At 30.8% G+C, this 14,299-nt stretch overlaps 1 protein-coding gene across 1 annotated transcript in view; it reads right to left on the bottom strand.

Annotated features, from left to right (window-relative positions):
- LOC145248805 (vacuolar protein-sorting-associated protein 36-like) overlaps positions 1-14,299 on the bottom strand; it is a 109,108-nt gene that overhangs the window by 41,528 nt on the left and 53,281 nt on the right. Inside the window, exons 5-8 of the mRNA XM_080110457.1 lie at positions 14,155-14,232; positions 11,417-11,542; positions 2,579-2,656; positions 603-737 (exon numbers count right to left, since the gene is read on the bottom strand). Of these exons, the coding sequence (XP_079966583.1) occupies positions 603-737; positions 2,579-2,656; positions 11,417-11,542; positions 14,155-14,232 (417 nt within the window). The remainder of the gene's footprint in view (positions 1-602; positions 738-2,578; positions 2,657-11,416; positions 11,543-14,154; positions 14,233-14,299) is intronic.

Below are 14,299 nucleotides of genomic sequence, written 5' to 3'. Positions count from 1 at the left end.
GGCAACTTCCTGTCTAGTTTCTTAGAAGCAAGTTGCTTTAACTTAGAATAACCATGAAAATGTTAAAAGAAATTGATATCTTGCACATAAAATAAAGACAAATATTATTTTCAGGCATTATTTTCGGGACTGATTTACTTTAAAAAATCATGTTTCATATTAGGTTTACAGTCAACTCCAGAACCACTTTTTTTGATTTCCATAAGAAAAAGATCATGATTTAATCCTAAGTTGAGAAATTGTGTGCTCAAATTAAAGAGGAGATGTGTTTATACCTAAAATTATGATTCAAATCAGTAAATAGTGCTTTTGTTGCTACTTGTTTGTGGAGCATCATTCATGATGATTTCGGAAGCATTCGTTTCCCCAATATCTTTCTATTAGGAATTCTTTTTAGAAAGATATTGGGTATTTATGGGAAAGATCACATGAAGATTGCCAGCGTCTCTAAGTGGAAATTTTTCCATGGAAAAAACTGGATTTTAACTTGACACACGTAAGTTGTCAGTCCACATCATTAATCACTGAGCCACCATCACAAATATTAATTTATTTAAAATTAGAAGCAAAAGAAATTTAAAAAAAGGAAATGTAAAATTTACGTTGATAGGTATTTCCAGGATATCATTCAATTCATGTGCAAGCTGATTATAATAACGATCTCCTGTTCCATGGGTTTCTCTTGTGACAGGATTTGGTATTCCCATGCTTAAGAGATAAGACTTGAAACGAACAGTCTGCAAAGATAAACAAATATTATTAAGCAAAAAAGAGATTGCACTGAACCAATTAGATGTTTTTTATACTGATAAAGCAGAAAAGTCATTTAAAGTAGTATCTACTAATCTTATGTCTGTTTTCAAAGGTGTGTGGTTTTTTGCCAATATCATAAAAAAAGAAAAATAAATAAAAAATAGCATTCTTCTAAAACTCGTCATTGACCTGAAAGGGATAACACCATTTTACTAAAAAGTCTATTTTTTCATACGAAAAGTTAGTAACAACTTCAAGGAATTATAAGGAAGATGCTACTACTCTTTTTTTAAACAAAGAATAAAAACCTTACAAAAAAATTTTGATTAAAGAAAACTTTTTTAATTACATTTTTTATGAAAAAAAATAAATTACAGTTCTGAATTTTGGGGATGAGGTATGAATGTATTATTTGGAATAAGTGAATAATTGTTTTCATTTTGAGTGTTATCTGCACAATGTTTCGGTCAGTGTAACCTTGGACCTTCATCAGATGTAAAAGTCGCCTGCTTTTGCAGGAAAAATCAAGGGAGTCAGCTCTGCACTCCAAGTTTTCAAACTTTTGGATCTAGTTGGAAGTAAGTTTACACGAATTATAAAGATAATTAAATTATCGGGAAACTAAGGGAGAATATTTCTCACTTATTATGATTAAAATTTTTATTAAATCCATAAACCAATTGTAATTTCTAAGAAACATAGCATTTACAGAACTAAGAGGTTGCTACTTTCAGTATGGTTAACGACGTGCAAGTTTGTGTTATCCGGTTTTTTTTTTAAACCAGATGTAGTTTTAACTTGTTGATATGTTATCATATGATATGAGATAAAAAGAGGAGGATGAAAGCAAGAAATAAAGAAAATGAAAAAAAAAGGAAAAAAGAAAACACAAAGGAAAGGAAAGGAAAGGAAGGAAAGAAGGGGAAGAGAAAGAAAAAAAATTGAAGTTGTTTATATGTGAAAAAAAAACAAAAAACAGACATAGTAAAGAGGTAACTCTGAAAAAAAAGGGGGGTGGATAATTATGTGGGATTATCTCCCTTGAGTGTAATGGGTATTTCTAAAATAAAAAAAAAGGTGAAAAAGAAAACTTGGATAAGTGATTTCTAGGTGGGGGGGGGTAAAAAACTTAATATGTGATGAAGGTGTGTTCTCGTCCTTAAAGCTCAATTGAGTTGTTAATGTATGTGATTAGCTGTAAATTTATAATAAAGCTAAATATCTATTGTGGATTTTTTAACTTATGAAATTATATTTTTCTTATTCTTAAGTATGGTTAATGTGAGTTTGTACTAACGGTTCCCATGTACTATTGAGTTCAATGCTGGAGGGAGGTGCTTAAATAATTGTTGTTACTCAGCATATGTGCTACCTCTTTGAGTCCGCTTACTTTCCATCGATCTGTGATTTTTACTTCATCTCATAATGGGAAATAGATGCCTTTTTCTCTCCATATGTGGTTGGCCATGCTTGATTTTTCAATTTCTCTACATATTTTTTGTTTTGCTTAACTTTATATTTTTAACATTTGAAGAATATTTTTTATTGATATGTTAATGATTTAAAATAAATAAAAATTCATGTTTTTCGATTTGTTACAACCATTTGTCATTTTACAGCAGTCTATAAGTTTTAAGAAAACATCACTTTGCTGTTTTATTTCTTGACCTCATATTGCAAATGTTATTTTCAAATTTAATTTCAAGGTAAAAAATTCTATATTTTAAATTATTTCCCACCAGAAACCCATTTTCATGATTAAACATTTCCACAGTTGTAAAGCAATAAATTTTACTTTATTGAATAGATTAATACAAAAACATACTTCATCTTCAGTTATGTCCCCTTGTTTCTCTTTGATTTTATTGGCAATCGTCTTTGAAAGATGAACCATCTCTTTCGCCTGAAAATTCAAGAAGAGAAAATGAACAAATGAAAAATGAACAAATCTAAATATAAAATAAAAGCAAGGTGAGTTAAGAGATTCACAAGATTTAGCTTTCTTATCTTCCATTTTATGATATGCATTTGTTGTCTTTAATTTCCAGACATGTAAAGACAATGAAGTGCCATTCTTATTTCTTTCATGATTAAATAATATATGTCTGTAATGCTGATCTTTAAACGTCCTTGACATGCTTTCTATATAGAATCTTTTCATTTCTGAAGTCTCTATTTTACATATTTTTGCACCATATATCATTGAGAAAGACATTTTTTTCTGTAAGGGATACTCATTTATTTTTTGGCAATTGCAGTTATTCATTGTTCTAACATTATTGATATCAATGTTTGTGGCAATGCTTTTCAGTACTTTATTACTGTGTTTCATTATAATTCTTTCTAGGTAGTCAGTGCAACTATAGCTTAATTTTAATGTTCTTATTAAAATTTTATTTACTATATTACCTGGTGGAAAGTGTTTGTTAATAGGGCTAAACCAAATAATCTTCTAACTTCGATTATATATATATATATGTATATATATTAGGTGGACAGGAAAGTTCTTGCAGAATTTTTAATTTGGATTTAAAATGATGTATTTTCAAATAATTTTTCGTCATAATACCTTTACTTTACATATTTTAAAGAGTTTAAGAAAGTAATTGTTTAAATTACAATCGTTTTGAAACAATCATGTCTTTTCAGAATGTTGCGGTCCTGGATATGACCTTAAACTATATCCGATGGTGAGGCCTCAGCTTGCTGGCTTTGGGGAGTGTGGAGCTACCCTTTAATTGCCATTGCTCCCAGATCCACTCTGACCCGGAGTGGTAGTACCTGTTAGGGTCCCAACTATGGGTTAAATAGAAACAGACTTGAAAAAACAAAAAAAAAACAAACAAAAAAAAAACAAATACATTCTATTAAAAAACTTTTCTTCAAAATCACTGGATTCAGCATTAAATAACCTCAAGTATTGATATGCCATAAAACAAAAACAACCAATCAGAATATTGAATACAAGATCGAAAAAAGCAAATTTGTACAATTTTCTTATTTCAATTCAAGCTAGGCCGAAAAGCTGCTGAAACAGCTCACACTATCAACAAAGTGTTTGGCCAGGAACCACTACTGAACACACAACAATGGGGTTTAAGAAATTTCGTGGCAGCAATGAAAGTCTTGAAGATATTGAGCATAGTGGTTAGCCATCAGATGTTGACAACAATCAAGAAGCTTAGTCAAAGCCAATTTACACACAACTGTTCAAGAACTTGCTTCTGAATTAGACATATTGTATACAATGATTTCCAACCACTTGAGAGATTGGAAAGAAAAACACTTGATAAATCGGTGCCTCTCGAATTGAATAACAACCAAAAGAAATGCCATTATGAAGTGTCATCTTCCCTTCTTTTACGCAACAAAAATGACCCCTTTCTCAACTGAGTTGTGACTTGCACTAAAAAGTGGGTTCTGCCGTGCCTACCGAGAATAAAGAAGGCCGATGCACATGACAGCATGACATCATTATCAGATTCAGTTGTAGGTATATAGTCTAGGCTATCAGCAACAGTTTCCTCTAGTTTTTAGTTTGCTAACATGGTGTATTCTTGCATTGTTCCAAATTACCGGGGAAATTATCCAAAAGGCCCCAAAGTACATACATTTTCTTTTCCTAAATTTTCTCAATTTGGATACGTACCATTAGAAGGGAAAAATTTTTATTCCAACGAAATATAGTAAAGTAAGTAATGTTATTTGTTAATAATTAAACATGTATTTAATTAGAACTGTATTCAAGTACTTTCATAACGTTTGATAACATTGGTAATATAAATTAAAGAAACAATACTATTTATTGCTAATACAGCAAATATTATGTTGATATTTTAACTGTTTATTTTCTTATAAGGCTGAAAAGTCTATCAGGAAGGTTGAAAATTTAATTTAATTTTGTTTTAGTTTTGAAAATTATAAACAAATAATTTTTACATGAGAATAATTGTCAAAACGTCTTTTTAGTAATGAATAAAACCTTTCATTGAGTATTTCCGAATTATTTTGAAGTTCTATATTTTTTTTTCTAAAGTCGCTTTGAAAATTATTCACCACGCAACTATTAATGAAATTAGCCGTGACTGAGCGTTATATATTAAAATTGATTGTTTTTTTTTTAAATTATAAACAAATAATTTTTACATGAGAATAATTGTCAAAAATATTGTTTTTTTTTAATTTATTTACTTGCCTCCCCACGAGGGCACAGTTAGACACAAGGTCAGTTTTTAATGTAGGAAAATCTAGCTCCCCAAAAAGGGGCACTCTGGGTAGGAACAAAAATAAAATAAAAATTGTGTCAGTCATGAAGGATTTCTCCTCCACTGACAGAGGACAGAACAAATGAAGTGTAGCGTCAGAACAGATACTACACTGTGATTATTATTATTGTAAATGTTTGTTTACTGTCTTTTCTTATATTTTAACAATAGTTTACATTATGGTATGAATGTTTTCTTTATGTTTTTAGGTATGTGAACATTTTCGGCCTGAGGATGTAATAAAGGAGAAGTTAAGATTCGATGATAAAACATTGTGAAATAAACACGCAAGATGAGAACATTAGTCCGAATAATTTTTAAAGTTCCAAAAAATAACATTCAACCCATGTGATTTTTCTCTAAATTAAATTAAATATTTCTGCACTAGTAACTTTTATTGTTTGTATTTAAATTATTTGTTTTATTTCAATTTTTTGTATTTTATCGTTTGTTTTCATTCTAAAAATGATTTATCGTTTGCTTTCACTTTAAAAATTATTCATCGTTGGTGTTTAATATGTTATTTAATTCTTTGTTTCCTAAATTCATAATTCACTTTTATCAGTATTAAATTGTATATTGCTTTAAAATTACTTAATTTTACATAGATAATATTTATATTTTATATTGATTAAAGTTCAGTTTCAGTATTAATCGAACTGTGTTCCTTTTTCTTTTTAAAAATGTTTTATTGCTCTTTTTCAAATGGCCCTGATATAGTACTGACAGTCTGATAAATCTTACCTACATTGCCTGCTGGCATTTTTTAGTTAACAGGCCTTCTTCTTACTCTCGGTGACCGTGGTTCTGTACAACAACTGGTGACGTTCAGCTCAGTGGTTTGATGCCAACAAAGCACCACAACACTTCCCAAAGCCAGAATTACACTAAAAGAAGGTCATGCTGACTGTTTGGTGGTCTACGACCAATATCATCCACTAGTTTATTTTTAATGCAGGCGAAACAATTATGGCAGAAAAGTACAGTCAACAAATGGATGAAATGCATCAGAAACTTCAACAACACCCAGAATTAATCAATAGAAAAGGCCCAATTCTCCTCCACAACAATGCCCGACCGCACATTGCTAAACTGACCCTGCAGATGTTTAACAAATTGGGTTACGTAACTGCTTCATCCGCCATACTCTCCAGACCTCTATCCTACTGACTACTACTTTTTCAAACATCTCGACAACTTTCTGTGTGAGAAATGCTTCAAAAGCCTAAGCGATATAAAAACGCCATCTTCACCAGAACACAAAATTTTTATGTTACTGGCATAAATACACTTATTTTGCATTGGAAAACATGTGCTGATTCTGATGGTAGTTATTTCGATTGTTGATATGTTCATCTGAATTTTCCTTCAGTCTATGAAAAATTTTTCTATTTTTTTCTCTCAATTATAAAGATTTGATTGGTTATTAGATTGATTTACTTTACTGTAAAAAGGAAAACAAAATATAAATAATAATAGTAATAGTATTAACTATAATGGCAACTTTGCAGATCACCTTTACCTAAAATCACTCCTTAAAATCAAATTGTAACTATTTTTAAATGAAAAACTTAAAATAAAAAAAAAATATTTTAGAATTTTTAGTAGGAAATCAGCTTTGTATATAAATTCAACATAAAATGATCATCTAACTTTGTTTTTAGGGATATTTACTATTTTTTTTTTTTTTACCAGCACTTGCCCAAAAACCTAAAATCAAACAAATTACTGGTAGAAAATTACATTTTTTGCTTGATTATTGGCATCTATTTGATGTATTTCTACCCGTGTTTTGTTCAATTTAAGGTTCCGAGCAATTACCAAAGATCATTGCACAGGACTTTTTTGTTTTAACTTAAGAGAGTGAACACTGTTTGTTTTAATCTAGAAAAAGGTTTTAAACAAAAATATTTATGCAGATATTTGTTTTGTCATCTTTTGTTCAGTTTACAAAAATATTCGAATCTTATTTTTTTGGGGGGGGGGTCTCAGCTTTTTTAATCTACGTTTAACATAGGTATTTCTTTTTTTCATGCAACACATTTCTAAAATTTTTTGCTTTTATGTATTTTATGCATAATTTTAATAAACTCATTGTAATATTTTCATCTATATTTTTCACTTGTATTAGCAATGCACATGAAAAAATTGAAATGGCTTAAAATATTTCAATATTAGTATATATAGAAAGAGCTTGATGAGCTAAGGAATCTTTTTAAATTTATAAAATCCAATTAAAATTAAGGCAGTTATGACTATTTTTGTGCCTCTCACGTTTGGATATTTTCCCTCTTTAAGATCATATGCATTTTGTCATATTTTTTACACTACTTTCTCCAGTAAAAATGTTATATCTTTGTTAAAACACAAGATTAAGCAATGAAATTTGCCATATAAGTGTATTTTTCTGCTAGGAATTAGAATATGCTACTGAAAATCTCAAGAAATTAATGGTTTCCAAATAATCTGCAGTAAATGCACATAAATATGCTGCAGTTCTTTAAAAAGGCCATGTATCTATTAAAAGAAAATGGAGAGAACTCAAAGCTGAATTATAATGCATTTTATATACAAATAACTGAAATCGAAATCTAGGACTGTTTAAAAATGAATATACTGCAATATTTACTTGGTATTATTGTAGATTAATACCTTCCATTACTCTGCTCTATCTGACCACCTCTCCAAAATATGTGATTTTACCTTTGTAGGCAATTATGTGTGAATGCCTTGAAAAACTTTAATGAAAGATAAACAAGTATTATTTTAGAATTTAATGTAAAATGATTCCCCATTTTAAGCAATTCTACCGTTTTAGGGCAGTTATCCATTTTTCTATAGGAGATAAATACTATGTGCTTTTTTTTTCTAAAGACGATTATGTGTAGTTTTAAGAGGGTTTTTGTGCAATTATGAGACAGTGGGGAGGTTGTCACTCTGACTTTGGGTTAATGATAGAGTTAATGGAAATTATATGTGAACATCCTGAAGACTTGATAGAAATAAAACAAAAACAATTTTAGAATTTAGAGTGGAGGTTGGTTTCACAAATATAAAGTAGAATAATCCACCATTTCAACACCATTCTAGAGTTTGAAGACAGTTGACCAATTTATTTTTTATGGAAGATAAATCGTGCAGTTTTCTTTAAGGAAGGATCTTTTTTTTCTTCTTTTAGATACTTATATGTAGCTTATCAAGGAATTTGTCTAGTAAGGAGCTTGCCACTCGGACTTAGCGTTATTGTTAGGGCTAAAAAGGTTTTAGGAATAGGAGGCTTGCCACTAGTACCTAGGGTTAGGTGGGATTAAGGGAATTTTTTTTTTAAGAGAGCATTTGCCACCCATATTTACAATTAGTGTTTCATAATTATTGGCTTTTGAAAATGTTATGCCTTAGATTTTGAACATCAAATTACTTTTAAATATGTAAACTTATATAAATGAGGAGTGTGAAACTTTACAAGAATTACGACAAACAGAAAAAAATAAATTTTATTTAAAACAAGTGATGTCACTAACAGAAAATGCGACGTTTGGAAAACTATTAAGTAGTGTTTGCTCACCTATTTAAATATCAAAAAACACTTTTTGCTAACGCTGACAAATCATTCACAAATTTTTGATACATTTGGTTTTTATTTTCAATTACATTTCTTGTCCGAGTGACACATTATTTCATTAAACTTTCCAGTTTAAGTCATTTTTTTTTTTTTTCTCTACCTGGACTTCGGGCGAAGATCACAGAGTAATATTCTGATGCTACACTTCACCTTTTCTGTCCTCTGTCAGTGAAGGAGAAATCCTTCATGACTGAGACAATTTTAATGTTTGTACCTATCCAGATTGCCCCCTTTTTGAGGAGCTGGATTTTACCCAGATTAAAAACTGACCTTGTGTCTAACTGTCCTCGTGGGGAAGCAAGTAAATAGGAACTTAACTAGAAACTGAGCACCTCCTAATATTTAAATATTGATTTTGTATTTTTTTTATATATGATTGAGTAAATTAGTGTCTATTTGATTATAATTTGCTGAAAAAAATCGTAAAAAAGATGGAAAAAAAAATACTGAGGTGGGGGAGGGTAGGTACTGCTCACACACGTGAAGCAAAAAAAAAAAAATTTCACATTTTCGTTTTTTTTTTGTTTTTTTTTTAAACAAAATACTGTTTAATTCACCGTTAAAAACTAATGCAGTGGATAAAAGTGCACGCAAGTTACATATTTACATTTTTTTGTCTTTTCAACCATATAAATATTTTTTAAATTTTATCAGAACTAACGCTGGACTGGTTGGGATTGCTTTGATTATATATTCTGATAACCGAATAGCTCTAATTAAACTAATTATGTTCTGATAACGAAATAGCTAGAACTAAATATGTAAGAACATTTTTTATATTTATATTTTCATTTTTTAAATTTTTGATTCATTCTGGAATAAAAAGTTAACAGAAAACCATTTGTTTACAGCAATGCTATCGCTGATAGTATTGCTGTTGCTACTACAAATAGTTTTTAGATACTTTAAAACAGATTTGTTTAAAAACGATTTTTTTTCCAGGTATCATGATTTTAAATTGCTTGGTATCACAAGAGAAAGCAAGTTACAATTTTCCTTTTAATGGATAAAAATAATAAAAAGATGTATTTATTTAACAGTGCATGTCTAAAGAAAACTTTTTTCAAAATTTTCAATACTCGTCATGTTGAAGTCTTATTTTAACACAACAAAAAAATTAGTTGTCAAAAGAATTTCGGACACCCCAATCTATTAAAATTGTCATCTCTTCTGGCTAGTTTCCAAATTTCATGAAAAAAAAAAAAAAATCATAGCACAAACACGGTACGACCATTTACAAATCAGGGGTGGGGGCATTACAAAATCTTACCGAAAACCCCATTTTATGATGTTAACATTTTTATCACTTTATTTGCTTAAAACTGTTCAAATATATTATGTACATTACTATCTATTAATTCATTTGAAAGCATATCCATTTCTGAAAAAACAAAACAAAAAGACAGTGGTATTTTGAGAACTTAAAGTGCTTTGGTTTTTTTAAATATGATGATTTTAGCAGAACCCTCCTTGAAATCTGATTATCACAAGCATTTTATCTTCCATGTGTATTGTTACTTGTATTCAAAGTGAAAAATCTAACAAAACATTCAGTTAGGCCAGTGCCAGCAAAAGTGAAAATCATAATAAATATTTTAATCACCTGAACTTCCTGATAGGTTGCATAGAGATGTAAATGTGTGTATATCGCCTCTCAAGAAGTTCACAAATAAGTGCAAAAACGTTTACTAAGGGAATAGGTGAGTGAACTCAAAAATGTTTGCTTTATTTAACATAATTGACCAATCAAGAATAAATTAGAGTATCAATGCTAAATTGGGAATGGGATTTATAATCTGTGGTTTTGTGTCCCTTAATGTTGTAAATGAACACATTCTAATAAATGTGTTTTTTTTTTCACTTTTTGTAAAGAGAAAAATTAAAAGAATCGTTTTTGGAATTGGAAATTAGGTTCAAATTTTTCTGATACCGATTCCACAAAAAATTCTGATTTGTCAGATTCCTGATAGGTGGCATAGAGATGTAAACATATATATATATATATATATATATATATATATATATATATATATATATAGTAATTTATAAAATATATATGGCGAAAATTACTAACTAGCTCTACCTACGTATTGAGCACTTTTGAAGTAAATACTTAAAGTTTACGCATAAATCTATACTTTCGTATATTAAATTTGTGTGAGTAAATGAAGTAGTTATATATATATATATATACACACACACACACACACACACACACACACACATAAACACACATTAGTAATTTATGAAATACATTTATGACAATTAAGTTACAGATGCTTCTACATTTCATCCACATAAGGAATAGTCAGTTTAAAATTTTAACCTGTGGAACTCTGTTCCGTCTGCCTGCTTCCCTCCGGACTACAACTTGGATGTCTTCAAGTCCAATGTTAACAAATTCCTAATGAACCGCCCCTTAATTAAACACTTCATCAAATCTCCACACTAACGTAATGTACTTGCAATAAACCTTATCCCTGAGTGGCTTCCGGGCCTTGATTAGTGGTGATCACTGTGTAAAAAAAAAAATAAATAAATAAAAAACTTAATTGCCATAAACAGATTTAAATAAGTTACTACCTAGCTCTATTCAACCCTGTTGAAGTAAATACTGAAAATTGATACATAAAATATATGCATCTCTTTATAACATTTTATGTGGGGATATATATATATATATATAAAACACACTCTAAATACTACCTGAAGTATATCTTCCAGTTCTAAAAAGAGTGGTATAAGTGCATAAACAAGATAATGATGAAACGTATACCTTCTCCATTAAATTACTGAGATCCTCAAATGCCTGGGAAATGTTTTTATCAGTATCTTCTTGTTTCTTTTGTATGGCTCTTTCAATACCAATGATTCCTGCTCGATGACGTGGTGCTGACTGCTGCTGTAAAAGGCAAACAAAAATGAAATTAACATGTTCGATTAATTACAGATTTAAATAACCGAAAGAAAGAATTTTATGTGCATAAAATAAAGTGAATTTGTATGAATTAGCATTGTACAATTTTTTTTTTTTTTTACATCAGCTTAATTCTGTTGTTGCCCCCACCTCTATACGCATTTTTCCAGAATCAGATATTTACACATCCATGAGCGAAAGTTTTGCATTGAAACCAAGCAGATTAAAACTTAACACACTCATGTTATCAATTCATATTGTTAGCCTCTTCACCATGGTCGCCTCCTTTTAATGCAGTGATTCTGTTGTTGGCTTTGGGTTTCTCAATTTTTCTAGAATCAAGTACTTTCAGGAGTTACCACATAAAGGTAGTGCAAATCCATAAGTCAAAGTTGTGCAATGGAACTGAGAGGATTCAAACTTGGTACACCAAGGTTGTCAGTCCCTCTCATTATCTACTTCATCACCACGGTCTCCCATGTATACGCTGTGCCACATTCTTAAATAACACTAGAATTCTAATGTACATGTGTATATAAAAGCGAAGGTTCTGTTTATTAAGCGTTTACACTTTTTTTTTTTAAATTTTGTTTTTATTACATTTTCACCCCAAACAAGGCACATTGCCACTTTGATGTAGGTGGCTATCATTAGGGACACAAGCTATAGGGGTACTATGTATGGAGTTGGGCAGCAAGATATCGATTCATGTTACACTTGAACTTCTGCATGTCAGTACAGTTGGGGAAGCAGGAACCTGGAAGGGAATTCCAAAGTCTAGCGGTTCTGAGGAAGAAACTACTGGAGTAGAAGGCTCTCTTACATCTAGGAATCTCTACTGTGAAGGGGTGGGATTTTAATACCTGTCGGGGGTATTTACATAGAGGGGGTACAAGTGCTTGTAGTTCGTCGGAACATTCATCGTTAAAGTACTTGTAGAACAGACAGAGGGATGCTACATTTCATTGATGGGACAGAGGCTGAAGCTTGGATGACAGTTCAGGACCTATCAGGTTGGCGACTCTCTTTTGAACCTTGTCTAGGAGTGAGAGACTAGTAGTCGATGCACCGGCCCAGATATGACAACAATACTCCATACGTGGGCGAATGGTGGCCTTATAGAGGTACAGGATACTTTCGGGCATTAGTAGCTTTCTAGCACGGTAGAGAGAACCTACCTTTTTCGCAGCGGTCCTGGCAGTGCTCTCAATGTAATAGTTCCAACTCATGTTTCCTGTGAACGTTAAGCCAAGTATTATGTAATTGGTGTTATTTTAGTAGAAGGTACCAAATATGTGTATATGTTATATACTGGTGGTATTAAGATGACGTATATTCTGTATTGTTGTTGTTGTTGTTGTTGTTCGTTTTAGTGAGAGATTAGAGTCTTAGGAGTGTTTATATGTCTTAAGATGTTCATGTTGTAAGAGATAGCATATTGGAGACATAAACAGGTATATATAAAGAGAGAAACAGTTCTGTATGAACGGGAGTATTTCTATAACCAATAACACATATTTCTTACCTATTTTTGAGATGATGATTTTCACAAAGTTCTTATAATATAAATGGACAATACCTTTTCTTTTGAATCACAACACGAAGACGCAGATACACAAAGATGATGATGTCCTTTATTTCATGACCGGTCCATGATTTTGCTTAAGGAATTCAAAGTTTCTTCACATGGCTTTTTCTTCTCTAACCTTTCGCTTCCAAGGTTTGACGTCAGCAGCCGTTTCTGACCTCTCTCTCTCTCGGCTCTTTCTCCCCGACTCTTCTCGACAGCATCTAAAAACTCTACCTATATTGAGAACTAGTCACGTCATTGCATGATTAAACATGTGCTCATAAAGCACGTTGGATGAAATGTGTCACGTTGCCAAACTTGACATGACCCCGAGTTCAGTAACCTATTTTTCAAATAACATTTTTACAAAATATATTTACAATTTCAATTGACGATTAAATTCCTTATTTTAAGTTTCACAGAAACAAATTTCATTATTACATTCCTTTTCCATATACAGATATTAATATGTAAACAGAATATAAAAATGTAAAAGGGAATATATAAATTGTTAAACCATAAAAGTAAAGATAAACAGTTTTACTCAAATATCAGAATTGCAGCTTATGGACATGAAAATAATTGCATTGCTTATGGACTGTAATAGAAATCAGTCTTGCCAACAACCTCGTGTTTGTTTAGCCTGTAAAATGCCAGCAGAAAATGTAGAAAAGAAAAGTCAAGCATAATTTTATAAGTCGCTCATTGATGAACGTATGCTATTAATTTGCATATGTACACAATTGGTAACTGTTAAATGGGATGAGTTCTGAAGCAGAGGAGTTGAGTGGAGTTTTTTGTTGGATAGTTTAGAACGAGAACGAATGGTGGGAGATAATATTGAATACACAAGGATTTGTTGTAAGTTGTGGAAAATAAGGAAAAAGACTTGTGTGTAGTATCGACGAGAGGACGGTTTGGCACTGCCAGTTTTATTTATTTTTTTTTTGTTTCATTCTCTTTCCATTTTATATGGACATGAAAATGATTGCATGCTTATGGACATGAAAATACTTTTTAAACTTACAATTTGTTGTGGTGGTGGAACTGTATCGGTCTTTTCCCATTTCTTGTTTTCCAACTGTTCTTTAAAATACCTAAAAAACTAAACAAAAAATGAACAATATGAGTGAGCATAAAATATTGAAAGACATACACAAAAATAACTCCTA

The sequence above is a fragment of the Euprymna scolopes genome, chromosome 27, assembly GCF_053919585.1.
Source record: "Euprymna scolopes isolate OS-2025 chromosome 27, ASM5391958v1, whole genome shotgun sequence".
NCBI lineage: Eukaryota > Metazoa > Mollusca > Cephalopoda > Sepiida > Sepiolidae > Euprymna > Euprymna scolopes.
Note: the sequence above shows the minus strand (reverse complement) of the source record. Positions and strands in the feature narration are given on the sequence as shown.